At 42.6% G+C, this 23,279-nt stretch overlaps 1 protein-coding gene across 6 annotated transcripts in view; it reads left to right on the forward strand.

Moving 5' to 3' along the window:
* Positions 1-17,154, forward strand: part of LOC135524157 (UPF0606 protein KIAA1549L-like) — a 36,661-nt gene extending 19,507 nt beyond the window's left edge. The window contains exons 6-23 of one of the 6 annotated variants that reach the window (XM_064951411.1): positions 97-230; positions 349-517; positions 5,503-5,562; positions 6,055-6,206; positions 6,829-7,000; positions 7,268-7,428; positions 7,660-7,695; positions 9,879-10,069; positions 11,952-12,082; positions 12,433-12,560; positions 12,910-13,124; positions 13,559-13,697; positions 14,218-14,598; positions 14,838-14,935; positions 15,699-15,841; positions 16,026-16,186; positions 16,304-16,377; positions 16,461-17,154. In XM_064951411.1, coding sequence (XP_064807483.1) covers positions 97-230; positions 349-517; positions 5,503-5,562; positions 6,055-6,206; positions 6,829-7,000; positions 7,268-7,428; positions 7,660-7,695; positions 9,879-10,069; positions 11,952-12,082; positions 12,433-12,560; positions 12,910-13,124; positions 13,559-13,697; positions 14,218-14,598; positions 14,838-14,935; positions 15,699-15,841; positions 16,026-16,186; positions 16,304-16,333 — 2,501 coding nt within the window. In that variant the 3' untranslated portion in view covers positions 16,334-16,377; positions 16,461-17,154. The remainder of the gene's footprint in view (positions 1-96; positions 231-348; positions 518-5,502; positions 5,563-6,054; positions 6,207-6,828; positions 7,001-7,267; positions 7,429-7,659; positions 7,696-9,878; positions 10,070-11,951; positions 12,083-12,432; positions 12,561-12,909; positions 13,125-13,558; positions 13,698-14,217; positions 14,599-14,837; positions 14,936-15,698; positions 15,842-16,025; positions 16,187-16,303; positions 16,378-16,460) is intronic. The other 5 variants (XM_064951410.1, XM_064951414.1, XM_064951412.1 and 2 more) reach the window with 5 other exon arrangements.
* Positions 17,155-23,279: the final 6,125 nt, after the last annotated feature.

Consider the following 23,279-nt stretch of genomic DNA (forward strand, 5'->3'; position numbering starts at 1 on the left):
CCATGCTTGTAGAAAATGTTGTACTGCGCTCTTACGTACTGTAACTGAATGTACTCTACTGGTATATTGATTGTTGCTCTGCCTTTTTGTTTTTAGTTCTCAGGTTTGTAGGCCCAGAAGACAATGTCAACTCCTGCAGTTTTGTTCAAATGATGGAACAACGGCTGGAGAATGCATTTGAGGAAGCTCAGGACAAAGTGCTGGAATCTTACAGCGGGCTTTCTGTAGAGGTGTGTTAATGACTTTGGGCCATATTCAATCGCATGCAATTAGCATACCTGTTTAGTGTGTTGTATTTACTTTCGACATGTCTGATATTGTACAGCATCCTTGTCTGTGTTTGTTCAGATCCAGAGCACCGCCCAGGTGATTGGCTCTCCTGCCGTGTCTCTGGTCTATGTGGTGAAGAATGAGAACGCGGTGCTGAACGGAACCGTCTCCAGCGCTCTCCTGAATCAGCTGACCGCAGAGCTGGTGGGCTACTTCCTCTTCTTCCCCCCGCTCATCATCGCTGAGCGTAAGTGGCCCCAGGGCATCACGGGAAGGGTTTGGGTGATAGTCGTTTCCAGTGGCGTTTTCGTCTTGTTTTCTTCATTTTTTTACAGAAATATGTCCTATTTCCACTGAGTGTTGTCCTCAGCGAAAGCTTACGTTTGCGTGTTTGTAAGTGTGTGGTCTGAACATGAAAATATGGAATGGTGTCTTTATTTCATTATACCAGCAGAGTACTGATAATTAGATGTTGAACTAATTGACGTTATGGTCCAATATTGTGCAGTGGAGAGGAGGCTGATTAGCTCACTTCATGCTAACCTGCAATTTGCATCACCTTCTGGGTGTTTCTTCAGAGAATTGATGATTTGAGCACGAAGGGAAGATCAAATAATATTCTATGTTTACACTGAGTGTACAAAACATTAGGCACACCTGCCCTTTCCATGACATAGACTGACCAGGTGAATCCAGGTGAAAGCTATGATCCCTTATTGATGTAACTTATTAAATCCACTTAAACCAGTGTAGATGATGGGGAGGAGACAGGTTAAAGAAGGATTTTTAAACTTGAGACAATTGTGACATGGATTGTGTATGTGCGCCATTCAGAGGGTGAGTGGGCGAGACAAAATATGTAAGTGCCTTTGAACGGGGTCTGGTAGTAGGTGCCAGGAGCACCAGTTTGAGTGTGTCAAGAAGTGTAACGCTGCTGGCTTTTTCACATTCAACAGTTTCCTGTGTGTATCAAGAATGGTCCACCACCCAAAGGACATCCAGCCAACTTGACTTGACTGTGGGAAGCATTGGAGTCAACATGGGCCAGCATCCCTGTGGAACGCCTTCAAACACCTTGTAGAGTCCCGACAAAATCGAAGATGTTCTGAGGGCTAAAGGGGCTGCAACACAATAGTAGGAAGGTGTTCCTAATGTTTTGTACACTCAGTGTATTTGAACCCTTCAAATCAAATCACGCTTTATTTATACAGCACATTTCAGACATGGAATGCAACCCAATGTGCTTTACAGGAAAACACTAATAAAAACAATGAAAATAAAAGCTCAAATATCCACTATACAACAAGCATAATATGAAAAAACACAACGAATAACACAAACTGAACAACTAAAAAGCACCCGAAGGACAAAGATGTGTTAAGATCTCTTTTAAATATGTCCACAGTTTCAGCCCCCCTCAGGTTCTTTGGCAGGCAATTCCAGAGACAGGGGTCGTAATAAATAAAGGCTGCCTCTCCATGCCTCTTGGTCCTGGGTTTTAAGATAGTTAAACGGCCAGTGCCAGAGGACCTGAGGGACCGACTGGGTACATAACTTAAAAGCATGTCTGACATGTATTGGTGTGCACAGTCGTGGATTGATTTAAAAACCAATAGAATAATCTTAAAATGAATTCTAAAACTCACAGGCAGCCAGTGCAGAGACCTTGAAACCGGTTTAATGTGGGCTGGCCACCTGGTCTTGGTCAGTCCCCATGCTGCAGCATTCTGTATGTTTTACAGCTCACCAATGGCTTTCTTGGGTAGACCAGACAGGAGAGCATGACAGTAGTCAAGCCTGCTTATAATAAAAGCATGGATGAGTCTGTCTGTATCAGCCTGAGAGAGAAAATGTTCCTCAGGTGATACTAAGCTATTTTAGTCACATTCCTAAATAAAATTGTTCAGAATCTAAAGTAACACCTAGGTTTTTTTTTCCTGGTGTTTTATCTTTACTGCCCGTGAATTCAAATGTACGGCTAGATTCTCTCTCTGTGCTTTGGCTTCAACAAAGAGTACCTCGGTCTTGTCTTGATTTAGCTGGAGGAAGTTGTGAGCCATCCAAGTATTTTAATCACTAATACAGTATAATAATTTATCTGTGGAGCTAAAGTCGTCTGGTGACACAGAAATGTAAAGTGTGTGTCGTCTGCGTAGCTGTGAAAATCAATGCTGCACTTTCTGATAACACGGCCGAGGGGTAACATACAGTATATAAACTGAACAGTATCAGACCCAAAAATCGAACCTCATGGAACTCAACATTTGATATGTATTTTCTCTGAGTTATGTAAACTAATTTAGAGGCCAACCCACCTCTCCAGTCTGTCCAGAAGGACTTCATGGTCAATAGTGTCAAATGCAGCCCAAGGATCGGACCCTTTAAAAAAAATCACCTAAAATGACATACCCAAATCTAACTGTCTGTAGCTCAGGACCTGAAGCAACAATATGCATATTCTTGATATCATATCATTGAAGGAAATGAATGTAGGAGAATATAGCACATTATATCTGGTAAAAGATAACCCGTTTTTTTGTATTGTTTTTGTACCATATTCTTTGAAATGCAAGAGAAAGACCATTATGTATTATTCCAGCTCATGCGCAATTTAGATTTTGACCCTAGATGGCAGCAGTGTATGTACAAAGGTTTGGACTGATCCAATGAACCATTGCATTTCTGTTCAAATTTTGTGTCAAGACTGCCCAAATGTGCCTAATTGGTTTATTTTTAACTTTTCAAAATCATAACTGTGCACTCTCCTCAAACAATAGCATGGCATTCTTTCACTGTAATAGTTACTGTAAATTGGACAGTGCAGTTAGATTAACAAGAATTTAAGCTTTCTGCCAATATGAGATAAGTCTATGTCCTGGGAAATTTCCTTGTTTCTTACAACCTTATGCTAATCGCATTAGCCTACGTTAGCTCAACCGTCCCGAGAGGGACCCACCAATCCTGTAGAGGTTAAATCTACAAGTACATGGACAGAGAGCTGTTTGGCCTGTGTTGGCTCTAAGATAATTTATCACTTGAACTAAGGCTGTCTATGTGCTGTGGTTGGCACGAAAACCAGATTGTATTTTTTTAAATTACAGTTGGCACTTAAAAATAATTTTGCTGTTTGAACACCAATTTCTCCAAGGAGTGATTAACAATAGCTTACACTTCTTCAGATATGCAATTAAAAACATTTTTGACGAAGGTGCTGGGGATAGGATTGAGAATGCAGGTAGATGGCTGAAGTTGTGATATCACTTTCCTGCGCATGTCTGTGTCAACCAGGTAAAATGCATCCATTGTGCCTTTGCTTGGTAGCCTGTCATCAGGCTGATACCCAGCCTAATGTTGGTTATCTTATCTCTGTAATATGCCACAAACTCATCACATTTAGATGTGCAAGAAAGTTCACATAATTTTGGATTCATCAGGCCATCAACTGATTGAGAAGAGCACTCAAAAATTCTGATTAGTAGTGATCAAGTAAGAAATATTTGCCTCTCCGGCATTTCTAATTGCCTTGTTATACACTACCGGTCAAAAGTTTTAGAACACCTACTCATTCAAGGGTTTTTCTTTATTTTGACTATTTTCTACATTGCAGAGTAATAGTGAAGACATCAACACTATAAAATAACACATATGGAATCATGTAGTAGCCAAAAAAAGTGTTAAACAAATCAAAATATGTTTTATATTTGAGATTCTTCAAATGGTCACCCTTTGCCTTGATGGCAGCTTTGGACACTCTTGGCATTCTCTCAACCAGCTTTGTGAGGCAGTCACCTGGAATGCATTTCAATTAACAGGTGTGCCTTCTTAAAAGTTCATTTGTGGAATTATTTTCCTTCTTAATGTGTTTGAGCCAATCAGTTGTGTTGTGACAAGGTATGTGTGTGTGTGTGTGTGGGGGGGGGGGGGGTATACAGAAGATAGCTCTATATGGTAAAAGACCAAGTACATATTATGGCAAGAACAGATCCAATATAGTAATGGAAAACCCAAAGGATAAGTTCATTAAAGTCACCAGCCTCAGAAATTACAGCCCAAATAAATGCTTCAGAGTTCAAGTAACAGACACATCTCAACATCAACTGTTCAGAGGAGACTGTGTGAACCAGGCCTTCATGGTTGAATTGCTGCAAAGAAACCACTACTAAAGGACACCAATAAGAAGAAGAGACTTGCTTGGGCCAAGAAACAGGAGCAATGGACATTAGACCGGTGGAAATATGTCCTTTGGTCTGCAGTCCAAGTTGGAGATGTTTGGTTCCAACCGCCATGTCTTTGTGAGATGCGGTGTGGGTGAACTGATGTGATTTATTTAGAATTCAAGGCACACTTAACCAGCAGGGCTACCATAGCATTCTGCAGCGATACTATTCCAATCTGGTTTGCGCTTAGTGGGACTGTGATTTGTTTTTAACAGGACAATGACCCAACACACCTCCAGGCTGTGTAAGGGCTATTTTACAAAGAAGGAGAGTGATGGAGTGCTACATCAGATGACCTGGCCTCCACAATCCCCTGACCTCAATTGAGATGGTTTGGGATGAGTTGGACAGCAGAGTGAAGGAAAAGCAGCACAAAAGTGCTCAGAATATATGGGAACTCCTTCAAGACTATTGGAAAAGCATTCATCATGAAGCTGGTTGAGAGAATGCCAAGAGTGTGCAAAGCTGTCATCAAGGCAAAGGTTGGCTACTTTGCGGAGTCTAAAATCTTTATACTGTATAACATTTTTTTGGTTACTACATGATTCCATCGTGTTATTTCATAGTTTTGATGTCTTCACTATTATTCTACAATGTAGAAAATAGTCAAATGAAGAAAAAACCTTGAATGAGTAGGTGTGTCTAAACTTTTGACTGGTACTGTATATATGCATTTTTTTAAGCACAAAACTATTTCGGCAACAGGTATCTTGATCCAGAAGGGGATTGAATGTCTCTGCTGTAACCAAGAGGCTTGATCTCGGTATCAAGCCACGTCGCTTTCAAGTTAGCCAACCAAATGCATAGCTGGACTCCTGAGCTGGATATAATTTATTTGGCACATCTTAGATTTCTTGTAGTTATACTTAACTTATTGTTATAAGCAGTGGCCGAGCACGCACCCCTGCAGCCCCTTGTATACGGTATAAATGGTGTATTGCCCAAGCCTACTCTCTGTAACCTCTCTCTCATCTCTGTTTTCCCTCTCTCTTTCTCTCTCCCTTTCACCCCACAGCACTAGAGTACCACAACCTCAACACATCCACTGCCACAAAGCACTACTGGGTGATCACAGGTAATTTAAACTGTCATTGATTTTCACTAACTGCTAGTTAGTTAGTGCTTTGGTCGACTGTGTGTTGTGTACATTTGCCCCTGTGGTGTTTCTTCTCCCAACATCTTTGAGCTCCTCCTTTCCCTCCCGAATCCTATTGATGCATTATTTAGAGCTTCCTGACATCTGTTTGTGTGAGATCACATCGGATAAATGCTCGGTGTGAAGGAGGCCCTGTTTTGTGAGAGGACTCTAAATGGCACACCTTTCTGCCACTGTCGTGATGAGACTGCAGTGCGCCCAGGTCAGCCCTACTATAATATGACTTACAAGTTTTAAATTGAGGAATGACCAAACCTCTCTTTCCTCCTCTGTCCCTATCCCACCTCTCCATTACCTCTCTATCCCTCTCTTTTCCTCTTACCTCTCTCTCCCCCCACATCCCCCTACCTCTGTCTCCACCTCTCTCTCTCTCTCTCTCTCTCTCTCTCTCTGTGCTCCACTGTTCTGCAGTAATTCAGGATGTTGACAGCTCTTCTCTGGAAGGGAATTATCAGAGCTTTGCTAGTTTAATGGAGCAGCGGCTGGCTGAGCTTTTTTTGGTGTCTGGGCGTCAGGGGAGCCGCTTTAGAAGGGCCACCACCGTCGGGAGCTACACCGTCCAGGTGAGGCGGGCACGCACACACACACACACACGCACGCACGCACGCACGCACGCACGCACGCACGCACACACACACACACACACACACACACACACACACACACACACACACACACACACACACACACACAGGGGACTGCATGCTCGCTCACTGATAAACCACTCAGTCCCATTTTATGTTCACTTGCCCCAGACTTTCACTATTTTATGAAGATTCACGTAATTTCTATGTCCCCTTTTAGGTTTTGTCACAGATTAACATTTTTATGTAACGTCACAGATGATCAGGTTTTATGAGGGGGGAGAGAGCTCATGTAACGGATGTTGATCTCTTCCATTTAACACTCCCTTCCCCCTTCTTTATGGCAAGCTTTAATCACAGCCCGTGATGAAACCATTATGATATATTATGGACATTAAACATGTGATCTATACTAAAATACAATGAATTCCGCTGATTCATATTAATCCCATGAGTGTGTTCCCTGAGTGCTGTTATTTTTGGAGTGTTTCAAATACATAATTATTGCTATTGTATTTTTGCAATGTCTCATATGACAGTACTGCATGTCTCATGCCATATGACAGCACCGAATCCACCAAATTGTGCTGCTCTTGTTTAGATGGTTGGCATTCGTCGACTCCCGGGGCCTAAGAACTCAGCCGAAATGACCTACTATGCCCAACTGAATGGTGCCCCCATAACTGGCACCACTGCAGCTAAGACCCTCAGTACCTTGGATTCCCAAACCATGGCCCTCACTCTGGGCTACTTTGTCCTGCTCCAAGCTGATCGTAGGTTGTTTTTTTACACATCTTTACCCAACAGCCTTAACATTATTCTCTTACATGAAGTCTACAGAATGAGCGTCTTCAGTCATAAAGAGATGGATGCACAGGAGGTATTGCAGTACATTTGAGTTATGCTCAGGCTGAAGCACTTCTATCTGTCTCGCAGCCTGTTGAATAGCTATGTGCCTCAATCATTTTGTCATGATTGCAAACAAAAATACACATTGATAGATAGTGTGTATTTCTTTTGTCTCCGTGGTTCCCCGACAGCTGTGGTAAAGGTCCCGCCTGCCAATCTGTGGATCATGGCTGTGCTGACGCCTGTTGCCCTGGTGATGGTTGTTGTCGCCATGGTCACCGCCATCGTGTGCAAGAGGAACAGGGTCATCTTCAAGACCGGCGCTTTCAGGAGCTTCAAACCCCGCTCTAAGGTGAACTTTACATATCTCTTATCACCTTAATGCGCAGTTCAGAGAAATGTCTCTATCTTGGGCGGGTCTTAACACTTGGTCTTACGTTCGCTCCATTACTTCTAGCCAATGGTGACGATAGTGATGGGTGCTCAATAAGCATGATGGGGCGGCGAAATGAGAATCCAGATGGTTAATGTGATGGAAGTGAATCCTCGGCTAAATGTCCCTTTCAATTGTCTTCTTGTTTAGACATCCTATCGGAGGGAGGGCAGTTATCACCACCAGGTATTGACTGAGTGTTATTTGTCAATAAATGCATGTTGACGGTGCCTGGGGGGAATCAATGGAAGGGAAGGAGTGGGCTCACCATGGCTTATCGTCCACGATCACTGGGCCATTTTATACGTCCTTGTTGCCTTCCAATGCATAGTAATGATTCTTATCCACCAGGCTTCTTCTCATCTCATACCAGCCAGTGGCTCAGTGGCGCAATCCAAGCGATCAGTAATTTTGTTACTGGATTAAATATTGTGCCATTTAAATGAATAGAGATAATGTGTGTGTGTGTGTGTGGGGGGGGGGGGGGTTACCAAGGTCTGCCCCTCAACCTTTCAGACTCCGACTCAACACGCACTCGTGTAACTTCTGTACGTCACACCAAAATCACTCCCTCCAGAAGAACAGATGTAACATCAGTGCATATTTCTCGATGGGAAAAAAGAAGTGCCAGCTCCAGTTTATGGTGTAGGACAAGGTCAGACATACACTAGTGTCAAGTAATAATAGGACAGTAGGATAGGACTTCCTCTCCCAGAACGTGGCCAATTAGCACCATATTTGCCAACTGTATTCTACATGTGCGAGTACAGTGCTTCAAGGCTTTGTTGATTTGTGAAACTGTTTGTGAACCTTTCATGTCACTGGGTTGGTTTTGAATGTGACATGAATGATTTGAAACGGCACCAAAATAGGAGATTCGCATGCGATGCTGCGAGGCAGATTTCTCTCTCTGTCCCTTGCTGATCCAGAGATGTGGCACGCATGCGCAAATTAGACACACGTTTTTATAATTACTTGGTTTATGAATAGCTTGTGGCGATATGACAAGAGGACATTAGTGGTAAATGTGCTGAGTTGAGCTCGTTGGTTCCACCACACTGCACATATGTGCAGTCTGTTGCAGTGGAATGTGTTTGTGTCCAAACGTTCTGGGAATGAAGACAGAATACCAAGCAGAGCCTAACCCACTAGGGAGATAGTGGACTTCTTGAAACACCAGTCCCAGCACATAATTATCCATCAAAGTGGGACAATGACACAAAGCTGCAAATCAATGGCATGGCTTCAGTCTGCATGGGTGTTTTTGTTGTTGTTGCGTTGATCATTCAATACATGAGCGTATTTCATTGCTCTCCAAACACAGTATGTGGTATAGTCCGTCACGTGGCTTTATTTTTGGCTGTTTGTGCAACGAAAACAAATATCATGTCAATCATAATTGAGTTGTTTAGAGTGGCTCTGCCATGAGGTCTCTTTACAAAAAGTTGTTAAAAAATAAATAAATAATCAAACCTCTCCTTCTCCATCAGTATACCAAAGGAGCCCAAGTCAAAACACAGAATCCATCTTTGTCGAATACATCACAGAGTAGCCTTGTGCAGAGTCTCGGATCAACTCCATGTCTTTATCAAACTGGGCAGTTGAAAGATGAAAGGAGGCCATTTATAAAGTTAACCGCATCAAGTGGACAAGAGAGGTCTGCCTCCTGCCAGTGAAACATGTCTCTGTTGAGCTCAGCCTTCAAGGTTCATCTGTAGAAACATTCCCCCTGACTGTGAATGTCCAATAGGATGAAGCCACCCTGTCCTCAAACATTATCTCAGCCAGAGTCTCACTGTTGTGAAATGTCACTAATCTCAGGATGAGTTAAAGATGTCTGCACAAAACAGTATGTCGATTTATCTCACAACCAGGTGTGGTGATGCAATTGATGGCACCGTGCAAGACACTTTAATTATTAAAGCTGTGTGAGGTTGTATTCTCCCTTTCTATCCCCACATGCACTAGAAAAACATTGAATATAATGTATTTGCATATTTAGAGTTTAAAAAAAAATGGAATTTGAAAACAAATGTATCTGTACATTCTGTTCCCTTGGCTGTTTTGCAATGAAGAGGCTTCATGAAATGAGAGTAATTTGGTGAAACAAAGAAACTGCCTCTGTATAATATAAATCATAAACCAATTTATTTGTCCATTTCTTTCTTCCAATATATCCCAACTTCAAAGGTGCCATTAGACGTTTTGTTTTAACATTTAGTAGTCTTTACTTGCTGACTGAGAGAAATCAGAGCTCACCGAGCCAACTTTGCTCATTTACCTTATCTGTAAATGAAATGTCATTCTCCTTTACTTTACCATAGATCATATGTCATCGTAAACCCTTTTGTAAACCCTCTCTGTCCCAGCATGTGCAGGGATTTGACTATGCCAAGAAGCACATAGGCCATCAGCAAGGTGAGGAGACCGTCTCTGTTACCAAGGAGACGCTGGTTCTGGGCCTCCCAGTGAGAGATGCCCCGTTGTCATTGGACAGGAAGGTGCACCAGGATGGGACTGCCTCTAAAAGACCTCCTTCTGCTGACATCATCCACAAAGGGTAAGAAGAACACTGAATTCAATTTAAACAGAATGATCTCCCTGTTTTCTTTAGATTACCAGAACACATTTGGATTTGTTTGTGGCAATACTTTAAGTCAAGGAAAATGCACCAAAAATATGACAGTCTTGGACAGATTGCATAGAATCTGCTTAAATCTGCTCATGTTGACTGGCTTACAGTTTGCCTGTGTGTTGCCAATTCCAAGAATCGTAGCCATCTATCACTAGAAAAAGGCAATAGAAAGAATAATTTGTAATGAAAAACTTGTGATTCATGAATGCGTTATTGCCGTGCCACAAAATGAAAACAGCCTCCTCTCTTCCCTCTAGTCTAGAACACCAAAGACTGTCTTTAGACAGGCAGCCCAATTCTGATATTTTTTTCCCCACTAATTGGTCTTTTGACCAATCACACCAGATATTGTCACATCAGATCTTTGTAATAGTGGATCTGATTGGTCAAAAAAAACAGTTAGTGAAAACAATATCAGAATCGGTCTGCCTGTCTAAACGTAGCCAAAGCTAAGCTTGAGCTGCCTATCGAGCCATCTTTCCTTTGAATTTCCAATGCATAAAAATGCTCATTCGAACACACTGGAAGAAATGGTACAGACCAACCAAAGGCTTGATTTTTTTTTTTTTTACTGACCCAACCCAAAACATCAGTCATTGTCAGCTGTCAAACAGATCTCTCCTATCTTTGGCTGATTTAGACCCACTTGGACTTTTTAGTGCCATATTTACGGCTGCCATGCTGGAGGTGTGACATGAGTCTGCTGCAATGATTACTGGGCCTTGAAGGCACTGCAGTGCAGACCTGGGTTCAAATAGTACTCTAAGTCTTTCAAATGCTTTGTGTATTTGCTTTGCTCTAGCCTGCCTGGAGTACCAGACGAGTGGGCGTTGTAGTTTTTGACCATTCTATTGACTCATTAAACCAGGCAAGCTCAATCAAACACTGATCAAGTATTTCAAACGATTTGAAATAGTATCTGAACTCAGGTCAGCTGCTGTTCCAGTCACCCTTTGGATGGACCCCAGGGCTCATTCAGACTGGGATTAGCAAGGCTACAAACACAGCTCCTCTGCTGCTGTCATTGGGATTCTGCAGTGTGATGATTATACAACAAAATGCTTTTGAAAGGATACTGTGCATAATAACTGGGGGAAAAAAACAAACAAGGGGTAAACACACAGTGGTGTATAGTGAATAGAGGCTGAACACTGGGCATGGTAACGTGAGTGAACTTACACAGCCTGGAGAGATGCTTCCAGGGCCATGTTTGATTCAGTGTTTTTCTGGGCTCACGTTGACAGGAATACACACAGACATACATTCTCTCTCTCTCTCTCTCTCTCTCTCTCTCTCTCTCTCTCTCTCTCCCTCTCTCCCTCTCTCCCTCTCAGAGTCTGGCTATTTATCACATGAGTAGAACGGTGCCTCATTATACAAGCCTCATGAATGCGAATGTGGATCCCATTTTGCATTTCTGAATGCATAACACCCTTCGAATGACCTGATCCATATATTCTGAAGAGGGATGTCGATATGAGCTGACATGATGGGTGTACTTGTTCCAAGCTATATTATATGACATCACATCAGACTGGTGTGTTAGTCACCCATGTCTGCCTGTTGGTTACTCCTGAAAAGATACCAGGGGAGATATGTTGACATTAAACTGGAAGCACCCACTGTGCTATAGCCCGTGGTCTTAGCTAGCACACCACCTGTCGAGGTGTCTGTGTTACGCACTGCAGTAAGCCTTCACGGGTTAGAACTGTGGCCAGGGGGCTGTGTGATAGCGGCATTAACCTTGGATAATACTGTATGCACAGAGCTTACCACTGCCTGCCTCTGTTGCTATGGTTACCCGCAGCAGGTTGCCAAGCGAGGACGGCTCGGTTGCAAGCAACGAATCCGGGAAACTCAACACGGGCAAGAGCTTGGCGGCACGGAGGGCTGCGGCACAGAAGAGCACCAAGGAGGATCTGCTGCACAAGAGGAGCGGTGAGAGAGAGGCGAGAGGCCACGCTCTGACTACTGTAGGCTACTGCTGCGTGTCCACACAATGTTATGTCATCACACCGGCTTGAGACACTGTAGGACCAATAGGAGAGAGCTAATGAATTGTAAATAAACACATGTATGCATGGACACATGCCCTCACTCACACGGTGCTCTCACTCACACACACACACACACACGCACACACACATACACGCACGCACACACACGCACGCACGCACACCGCATGTCTTACTGCAGTAACTCAGGCTGTGTGATTGGGGATAACAGCAGGATCAGTAGTAGCTGGGCTAGCTAGTGCTGTGCTAAATAGCAATGTCCTCTCACCCCAGCAGATCCCTACGAGGACCACACCGGCTCACTGCGACTCATCACCATCAAGCCAATGGCGGCCCAGCCCACATACTCCTACCCATCCTCCTCCAGTCACAGCCAGGATTCAGTCGTCCTCAATGGGGAGGTAAGAGCCCGTCCCTGGCCTGCTGGGAATGATGTCATACTTAATCGGCCAGCCTGTCTCAAATTGCTCCCTTCCCCTTGGACCCAACCCTTTATACGCAGATCTGAAGATAGTTCTTGATAGGTATGGAACGGGCAGTGTAGAGGTGGAGCTACTGTATATTGCACTTGGACTACAGGTCTGCAAACATCAATGGGTTAGGGCCAAGGAGAAATAAGAATGGAATAGAAACCAGTTGTTTATTTATAGGGAAGAGAAACCTCACCAATGAGGTATATGCATAATACCAAGCAATGCCAAACTAGAATCAATATACAAATGTAATGGATACAAATGACTTTGTCCACAGGCAAACATGGGGCTCAAGCAGAAAACCGACATCGAACACTACAGGAACAAAGTACGCCAGAAAGCCAAGAGAAAAGGCTACTGTGATTTCCCCATCACAGACAATGGCATCCACCCATTCAACCCCAGAGAGAGGCACAGTAGGCCTGAGATGGCAAAGGAGCCAATGACTGCTGAGGAGAAGAGGGCCTCCTATGCAGGATGCCACATCAGGAGGTGGGGGAGCATCCACATTATGTAGTATGCCGAGAGACATACAGTATGCTATACAGGAAGCATTAATTTCATGTTTGAGTGGGTGTTCAGTGGGCGTTCAGTGTATGCGCATCCACTGATTTAAAAGTCACTTTTCAAAAGGCCTGTGCTGCAGCACCGGTGCCTTTTCTGGGCGAGAGTATCTGCTGACGTGATGCTTGACTGCCACTTCTCCCTGGTACCTGTTTAGTAACTGTCTGAAATGTTCCGGTAAGGGAGCAGTTGTAAGTCCATTTTGTATATCCAGGTGTTCAGTTTAAACCTGTGCTGCAGCGCAGAGAAATAATTGAATCAGCCCAACTGTAGATGTTTGCAGATTACATTTTTTACTGATGATGATGATATTATTGATGGCTATAATAATGACGACGGCAACTATGATATCCCTACTTCAGGCACCCCCCATCGAGAGAGCCAGCCTACTGGAGCCGCCAGTCCCTGGCCGCCAGCAGCCCTAGCCCCGTGGAGACGGAGATGGACCTGCTGGTCCTCAGGGAGAGGTCCAGGAGAGGCATCCGCAACAGCGGTTATGACGTGAGTCATCACTGAATATCACTGCATCCATGAGACATAGATGTCCTTAAATGTACACCGTACTGCCGATGTAACTGCAGGGAGAATGTCCTAAAATGAACACCGTACTCCTGGAGTCACTGCAGGGGTAAAGGTGGTTGAGCCTAGAGAAGTTCTGGTACTGGGGTGCAATAACCTAGAGAAACACCTAGGACAAAGCCTTTCCCATTATACCTACCTCTCTCAATCCTCACTTTTAAGCTCCATGGCTGAAATGAAGAGGATTACCTTCAGCCGAACTTTAAAACCTTCATCTAGCGCTGCCTGGGAGCCCATTCTTTATGCTGCCTGCCTGAATCTTGCTGAATGTCAATGACAGTGAAGATGATTTATAGCCTGTTCAGTAATTTAGATTGGAAGTTCGATACCAGTTAATAGCTCTCAATGTTCGGTGCTTTTAAATTTCAAATGGATAACCATGTATGTGTACGATTCGTGTGTGTGTGTGTGTGTGTGTGTATTTTGTCTTCCTGTGAGTCAGGCAGAGCCAGAGACGTTCCAGGAGACCAACGTGGACCGACTGATGTGCTCCCTGGGTTATGGTGGAAGCCATCAGGTCAAAGGTCTCTCGGACTCGTCCACTCTGAGCTCTCAGCCCTCCATCGACGAGGTCCGGCAGCAGATGCATATCCTGCTGGGTAATGCCTTTGGGCTGGCCCCAGACGAGCCCTCGCCTGCCAGCCACCACCACCACCACCACCCTCACCCCCACCTCCACAGTTCCTACAATCCCAGCCACACCAGCGCTTACTCCGAGGGTGTGACCAGCGCTCCTGGCACCATGAACCATCCATGCGGAGGAGGCCACCAGCGCGGGTCTGCCTACGGGCCGGAAATCCACCAGTGTAGCTTACCCAAACCTGTGAGTGCTTTGATTAGACTATGCAATGTAAAGCAAATTATTTAGAACAAGGCATTTGTGTACGTGTGCTCTTGTAGAATTGCTTATGGTGGTGCTTCAAGCAAAAATCCTGAATTCTACTGTAGAAAGTCAAGGTGTGTCGAGAGAGTAGCTGCACAGTACATATGTTTAAACACCCGCACACTGATTTAACTATGTTGTGTGTGTGTGTGTGTGTGTGTGTGTGTTTGGTGCTGCAGGGCTTCAGGTTCACTCAGCTTCCTGATATGGGCGTTGGACCCCCACCTCCTCTGATACCCTCCAGGCCTGGACCCCCTACCGGGACCTCAATGAGGCTGTACGAACCCCCCCTCCTCCTTCTCCCTTCAACACTCCTCTAGCTCTTAGAAAGACAGTAAACTGATGAAAATAACATTAATTATGATTTATTCACATCCTCCCAATGCTAAACATGCCCAACCTATTTAAAAACTTTTTTTTAAAAGTCTACTTAACTTGTGCACTGTGCATCCCCCATGTTTTTTTTTTTAAATCTACCGCTTAATAAAGGGAAACGTAGAAAAAAAAAGTCAACTTCATATTCATCTCCAGCACCATCCCAAAGTCAACATATGTGAAAATGGCACATTTCTATGTTTTGTAGTTAAAAAGATTGAGGAAGATAAGCGTTTCCTATGACGATTAGATAAGCATTTCCAAACTTGTGTGAGTTTGATCAGTTTTAGAGTAGGCATTGCCTACTAATTGGTTGATGATGTCATTAGAAACACTTGTCTTTCTTTATCTTTTTTTACTACAAAACATAGAAATGGGCCATTTTCACATAATCTGTTGGTGTTGATGTTGGGATGGTGCTAGAGATGATGAATATGAAGTTGAAAAATTGTTCAGTTTAAGTCCTTTGACTTTAGATGTCATACTGTTCATGCATTGTGTTGTAATTCTACTCTGCCCTGTACTTTTTTCCGCATTATTTAAAACAAACAGCATCTTCATTTGAATGCCTTGACTGTTACCAGGTTTGCGCATGAGGTTTACAGGCCACCCAGTGGTGAGATGTATGAATTACAAGGCTTTTGTATTTGTTTCCCCTTCTGCAGTTCTTCACCCGATGTCAGCCTGAAGCCTCGTGTTTCCGAGGCCTCTGAGATGCAGAGTCAGCACAATGGTGCCCCCTATCTGCCTATCAACAGAGCGCCCTTCCCTGCTGTTACTGTTGACCAGTCCATGACCAGCTACTCAGGTCAGAATAATAAATAGTATATATATATATATATATATATATTAGGACTAGTAAATGTATAGGTATATACATGTAAATGTGTATATATAATATACATAAGGCATATGTATACCTTTCTCTGTCAAATTGCTTCAGTTCACTCATTCAAGCCTCTGATTGGCAAAACACTGCTTATCTCGTACAGGAAACCCAATGACAGGAGTCTACGCCATATCAGCCAACCGCCCTGGTTACTCAGACTACTTTGTCATGCCTCCACCAGCGTCGTATGGAAGCCCATCCTGGATGTCCTACCCACCAGAACCCGAGGACATCCCACACCAGTGGAATGATACTGTAAATACTGTTAGTATCTGAACCAGACAATATCCTCTGATATTGTCCCTAGATAACTCTGTTGGTTTGATCTGGATTTATCCTCACTATTTGTCCCTGTTTTACATCAGTCTCTTCTCTTTGCAGAATCCGTGTCATTTAGAAACCATTTGTTGAGATTACATGATCTTTGGAGCTGAGTGGAGACAGCATATATTTCGGTGGGCACACACACTTCGTAACACAGCACTGAATTTTCCGATCAATGTACAGGGTTGTTGTGGCTCATTTCCTCTCATTCCAGTTCCTTCTCTTTGTCTTCCAGGTGTCCTTTTGGTTAGACAGTAGGGCCTCCCTCCCTCACATTGAGTACCCCTGGACTCGAGCACCCCGCCCTGCCCTTCACCCCTGGCCCTGGCCCCTGGCTACTGGCCCCTGGTCTGCCTCCTCAGCCAAGCCAGGCCCTCTCTGCTCTGCTCTCTGAGCCCCAGGTCTCCCAGACCTCACAGCCTCCATGTCAACTGCCACCAGCCAGCAGAGGATGGCCTAGACTAGAGTACAGCAGCACTATCCCCCATGGTAGTGCCACATACAACCTCTACCCTGGTCCACACCATCCAACGACAGGGCTGGCAAAGCTGGACTAACTAACTGTGCTTTTTGATTCTCCAAATTCCTTAATGGGCAGAAGACTTGTACCTACTACTGGTGGTTTGTGTGTATTTAAAAAAAAAAAAAAACTTAGTCTCTCAGTTTCAGTTGTTGGATATTTGTGTGCTTTGTCGTTTACTTTCATGCTTTACTTCTTTTTAAAAGGGGGAAATAATTGAGTGAGTGTATGTTGTGCGCTCACCTTATTAAAAAGGCAAAAGAGAAAAAAAGAAGAAAAAAAACGTGGGAAGAAAGGCTTTGGTGTGAGTGGCTATGTCATTCTGTATTTTTAAAATGTACTCATGACCTTTACCCAATCAGATTACAGTAAAACAAAAAAAACAACAGTCACCTGTTCTGTCATTCATATGTTTATGAAGTTTGTCTACTGACCACGATTATGAAAAGATGAATAGAGTCGTATATTGCCGCACACAAATGATCTTACAATAGTTCTTCACGTGTTACGGTTTTGTATTTGGAGATTTTGACTTATATTGGGTCCTATCCTTTTCACTGGACAGAGTAGTAAAGAAGATGCGTGTCGGATTGGGCCACAGGTGTGTTGATTAAATATATTATGTAACGTGAAGACATTAATTATTGAAGAGACTTATGCCAGCCGTGAGAGACAGAGAGAGAGCGAGAGATTTTCTTGTATATTTTGACACCATTTTCTTTAAAGTTGACTTGCTTTACTGCATTTTTTTTAATTTGAAGGATGGTCAGATTGCTTTCAATCCTATTTTCTAATTTGTCAAAGGGTACCAACACACATAGTGTAAAACAAATAGCACATTTCGAATGTATTCATGTCGGTGCATATGCTGGTATATGCAAAATTACTCACTTGGTCATAGCATAAGCAAAATTATGGATAATTCTATGTTTTACTAGTATTTACTGAGTTTTCAGGATCTCAAAACAAGGAAAACGTGACGGCTAGGGCCCTGACGGCTAGTACCATGTACTGTACATGCTACTAGTTCAGTTCATCAGTACAGTTAGGTGTAGATCAACAGCCACCAAAACATTACCAGATTGGGTGATGTGTATTACTGCGCTGACATTGCATATCTGATAATGACATAGCGTTGGAAAAGCTTTCACACTTTCGAAATAGTAACAGAATAAGGTCTAATCAATGTGATATAATAGGAAATAGAAAATACAGTTTGGTCTATCACAATGTAGGTACGACATTAGTTTAGTATGAACATAGTACTTTCTTAGATTACCTGGCTCTACAAAACTGCAGTATCAATGTGAAGACTTTGTTAAGCATGCAATATTCATATTTGAAATATTATGTTGTTGTTTTTTTGATTTGACAAATTTTTTGAGCTATACTCAATGATAATGACGCAAATGTCAGTATCTAGTCCATTCGTTTGACTGGGTAGGTGTCTTTAAATGGATCTCAACTGTTGCTACCCAGTTTGACAAATGTATTTGACTATTTTTCTACAAAATGATGAATCAATTATTTTTGGGAGATGTAGTTCCAAAAATGTAAGCCTAATATTCCACAGGAAATATGATGACATTTTAAAAAGCTGAAATGCAAATACCTTTTGAGAATCTATATGATCTGCTCTGTAACACTACCTTCCTTTTCACCTCTACTCATACATTTGTTAAAGATTCCTCTACCAGATTTTACTCACAATAAAGTTTCACTCAACAATGTGGATGAGACTTGAAAAGGAATCATAATGTAGCCTATACATTTAACATCTTGGCCTTCGTCGAGCACAAACAATTTGGTTGGTGCTCGGAATCATCATCATTATCACTTGTGTCGCTTAAAGACAAAAGGTACTCCCGTTTGTTTCAAATAATATCATTGGTATGTTCACCCATATTTCAAGCTAATGAATGGAAAATATGATTAAAAACAGTCAAAAGGAACATAACGAATGAGTTGACACAAGTTGATGCACTGCTGATGCGTCTTTCATCAGACACATTTCTGAGGTGGAATGTGACGACAAGGCCCCTGAGGTTTCTGAAGGCACAGCAGTTTGAATCATGTCATACAGAATGCAGTTGGATGTAGTTATGCAGAATTTGGGTGGAATAAAAACCAATAAATTACAACTTAGAATTTGTTTCTTGTGTGGAACATTACAGTTTTCAACCCTGAATAAAAAATAGCTAGGGGAGAGTGAGGTACGTTGAGACATTCTTTATATTCAGCTTCCCTACTGGAAATGTAGTATTCTTTCTAACAAAGATTTCCACTGGACATACATTTCATGATGTTGTATATCCCTGGAAATAATCAGAATTTATGTAAACATGACCATTTTGAAAATATAGCTTGTCCAAAAAAGGTGTTCTCTTGAAACAACTTACCCCCAGGTATGAGGTAAGTTGAGCATAGGGACAGGGTAAGTTGAGCTGCCTTGGGGTAAGTGGGTGATGGTGTCCTGTGACAGTGGGTGATGGTGTTGGTTGGTCAAATGCAAATTAATGGAATGGGGTTGTGGTATATTGCACATCATAAATGTCGACCAACATTCGGATATAGATCTCTCTGTTCAATATCACTTACCCTTCCATTTCACATTTTTAACATTTAGCAGACACTCTTATCCAGAGCGGCTTACAAGAGCAATTAGGGTTAAGTGCCTTGCTCAATAGCACTTTGGCAGATTTTTCACCTAGTTGGCTCGGGATTCAAATCTTATCCCACCCCAAGACAAACATTTTGACTATATTGGCCCACACAGCTACAATAATGGACATTCATGCTAGGTTTAAAACCTCATATTGTAGCTTATAGAGACCCCAACCGATGTACATCTACTTTGGTTTAGATACAAGCATCATGAAACCTATAACACAATAAATGAATTTGACTTTGTGAAAATCTTTTTTTTTTTTATGACCTAACTTGCTTACCACTTTGTCCATGTGTTTTCTTCCTTCACAGACACCATGAAATTATGACCTCTTCCTAAACATTTGGTCACATGATTCATTTTGTATATGGTTTCCCAGAAACAAGGGGTGGCTCAACTAATCCCTTTGGCTCAATTTACCCCGCTCTCCCCTACTGTAGAAACCTGCATGTGAGGGAGGTGTCTGACATTTTCAGTGTTTGACATTTTCTACTAAGTTCACGGAATAAATGTCAGGGTCTCACAGTCATCTAACGTGCATTGTTCCCATTGTGTAAAGAGCAGAACTTCCCTAGTGTGAAACTCATTTGACAAGTGACATTGGAGTATTAAACAAAGACTGTAAAAGGACTTTTCTTGACTGGACATTTCAATGAGCACTGAATCCCACGTCATGGTCCTTGACTTTTTTGGGTGAGGGAACGCAACAACAAAAAAGTAAATGAAGTAGGTATCATTATAGAACAGGACTCGCAAAAACCTCTTCCTGGAGATCTATCCTCCTGTAGGTTTTCACTTCAACCCCAGTTATAACTAACATAATATATTTTATAAACCAGCTAATTATTAGAATCGGGTGTCCTAGATGTGGGTTGGAATGAAAACCTATAGGATGGTAGCTCTCCAGGAACAGGGTTGGAGAGCCCTGTTATTTAATATGCATAAAATGCATCCTCCAATTGCAACGTCTGCCTATGCCCACACATGTTGTCTCAAGAAAAACATGTATTTTTAATACCCTCAAACACAGGCATACCTAATTTTAAAATAGGCCATCATCACTGTCAATGGCGAATGGTAATTATTTACGTTTTATCGGTGAAACTGCATCTGCATGCCAATCATTTTCAGGGGAATAGCCTATGCATTTCGATATTCCTGAATTAGTGTTTCGTGAGCGAATTAGAACAGGTTATGTTTACGAACTATTAGCCTGTCTTGTATTTTGTTTCAATCAAAGCATAAATCCTGCCTAGTGGCGCGCTCTATTGAATTTTGGTGCATTATATTTATTTCGGTGACTATTCAGCTTCAGCTAACCATCCTAAAATCTCATTAGAACCGAGGAGGTGTTTTTTTCCGGTAACAGTAACATTATAGGCCTACTACCGTATGCTATGCTATTATATTCGGTTCTGTTATGTAAAATACTCATGATTCGTTATGTCAACTCCCATAGACAGATTCTCGTGGACATGAAACAGCGAGGCAATCATTCAGTAATTCAGCTCGGATCGAGATTTTCTAAACGAGCGCCATTGTGCGAATTGATCATCTTCTATTTGTAATAATAACAATACGTGACGAGTAGGAGAACTATTAGGCGTAGGCAACAGATGAGTGTTGTGATGAGTGCTATTTTAAACGATTGGAGCGCCCTTCGTGGTTGTGATAGGACAGCACCAGGATCGCACAGTGGTGTTCAAGAAGTTGAACCAACTTGTTGTGCTTACGGATAGCTGGATGTTAGTTCAGGAAAAATATATAATTTGCCTTAAATCCTAATAGGCCTACGACTACCTGGTATAGCTATTTGTAGGCTATAACCTAATGTTAATACAAGCACGTGTATCATTGTTACCTATCATCGTTACCTTTATATCATTGCATTGTCTGCGAGGAGAGCTTTAGTTGATATAGCCATTTCATTGTATTGTGTGGCAATCCTTATACAGGCCTCAGCAGTGCACACAAGTAGCCTATAGTTCAGCATAATTATCGCCACTGCCAGAGACAAGACAGGGAAGAAACCACCGTTTACTGTACCTCTAGGCTGTTATACATATTTATTTGGTTTGACATAATATCTTTTTAATTGATTTTCTGTGGTAATTAAATATAATCTATTTAGAATTGATCAGAATTATTTTTTTACCAGCTCGGTGTATTCTCAAATTGAAGTAGGTGAAGGAGCGCCCGGCAGCACTCCACCCCTGGTTAAGATACACTTCCGTTTTAGGGACATAAATCCATATGAGATCTAAAGTAACATGGGATGAGTTTAGCTTTTAGATCCAGATTGTCAGTAAGCCTGAGAGTAAACCAAAGAGTCTCGATCAGGTGTTTTATTGGTCTAATCTCAAGGCATAAAGCCCGTAAAACATGGGGTCAAAACCCTCAGCTCAAAACACACTCAGCTCGTAGTAAAAGTGTGATCATCAACTGGCAGTTCTCCTGTATTTCCATAAGGGGGAGGCAGAATTCCTCTAATGCATTAAGGTTTCATCTTCCTCTCCTTTTGCAAAACATTTCTTGCATTAATGGAGGTCTAGATGCTATTTTCCTCCCATGATGCCTCTGGATTTCTTCTCAAACACATTATAGTGTTATCCAGACATGGCTCTTGTCTAATGTTCCCGCCCAGCGGGCAACACTGGTTGGAATGACTTCATTGCTTGCTCTTTATCTTGCTGCTGCTGAGACAACCCTGTTTAACAACAACACCATACCCAGGTAACCCATCCCCTGCGGCTCTGGATCTGATGGCCCTACCTGCCAAGGTGTCTGTCACATCTCATCTCCCTGACCATGGAACAAGCCCCAGGCAGCGATGCAGTGACAAAAACAATCCCCTCTTCACCACATTGTTTTGATCTGTTTCTTCCTCTCTCCTACTGAGGTAGTCAACACACAGAGCACAGCCTCCAGGACCACTGCTTCTGCAAAAGCAATGGGATTATATCCAACTTTAATAACAGGGTGTCTCTAAATCAGTGGAGGCTACTGGGGGGAGGACGACTCCATTCCAGCCATTGTTATGAGCCGTCCTCCCCTCAGCAGCCTCCACTGCTCTCAATCCCTGATAGCTTAGTGTTTTGCTTGATCTACATCTGGTTGTCATGATGGATCCATACTACCCCTGAACTGGACCAAACTACGCACACAGAAGTTTAAATCATTAATGAATTAACCACCATAATGGCAACATTGAGGACACACCTACTCATTTAAGGGTTTTTCTTTAAATGTACTAATTTCTATGTTGTAGAATAATAGGGAAGACATCAAAACTATAAAATAACATATGGAATCATGTAGTAATCAAAAAAGTGTTACTTTTCAAATTCTTCAAAGTAGCCACCCTTTGCCTTGATGACACCTTTGCCCACTCTTGACATTCTATCAACAAGCCACACCTGGAATGCTTTTCCAGCAGTCTTGAATGAGTTCCCACATATGCTGAGCACTTGTTGGTTACTTTTCCTTCACTCTGTGTCCAACTCAACCCTAACCATTTCAATTGGGTTGAGGTCAGGTGATTGTGGAGGCCAGGTCATCTGATGCAGCGCTCCATCACCCTGCTTAGTCAAATATACCTTACATAGCCTGGGGTGGGTTTTGGGTCATTGTTCTGTTTAAAAACAAATAATAGACCCACTAAGCGCAAACCAGATGGGATGGCGTATCGCTGCAGAATGCTGTGGTATCTATTCTGGTTAAGTGTGCCTTGAATTCTAAATAAATCACTGACAGTGTTTTAGGAAAGCACCCCCACACCATCACACCTCCTCCATGATTCACTGTGGGAACCACACATGCGGAGATAATCCGTTCACCTACTCTGC

Source organism: Oncorhynchus masou, chromosome 31 (genome assembly GCF_036934945.1).
Source record: "Oncorhynchus masou masou isolate Uvic2021 chromosome 31, UVic_Omas_1.1, whole genome shotgun sequence".
Classification (NCBI taxonomy): domain Eukaryota; kingdom Metazoa; phylum Chordata; class Actinopteri; order Salmoniformes; family Salmonidae; genus Oncorhynchus; species Oncorhynchus masou.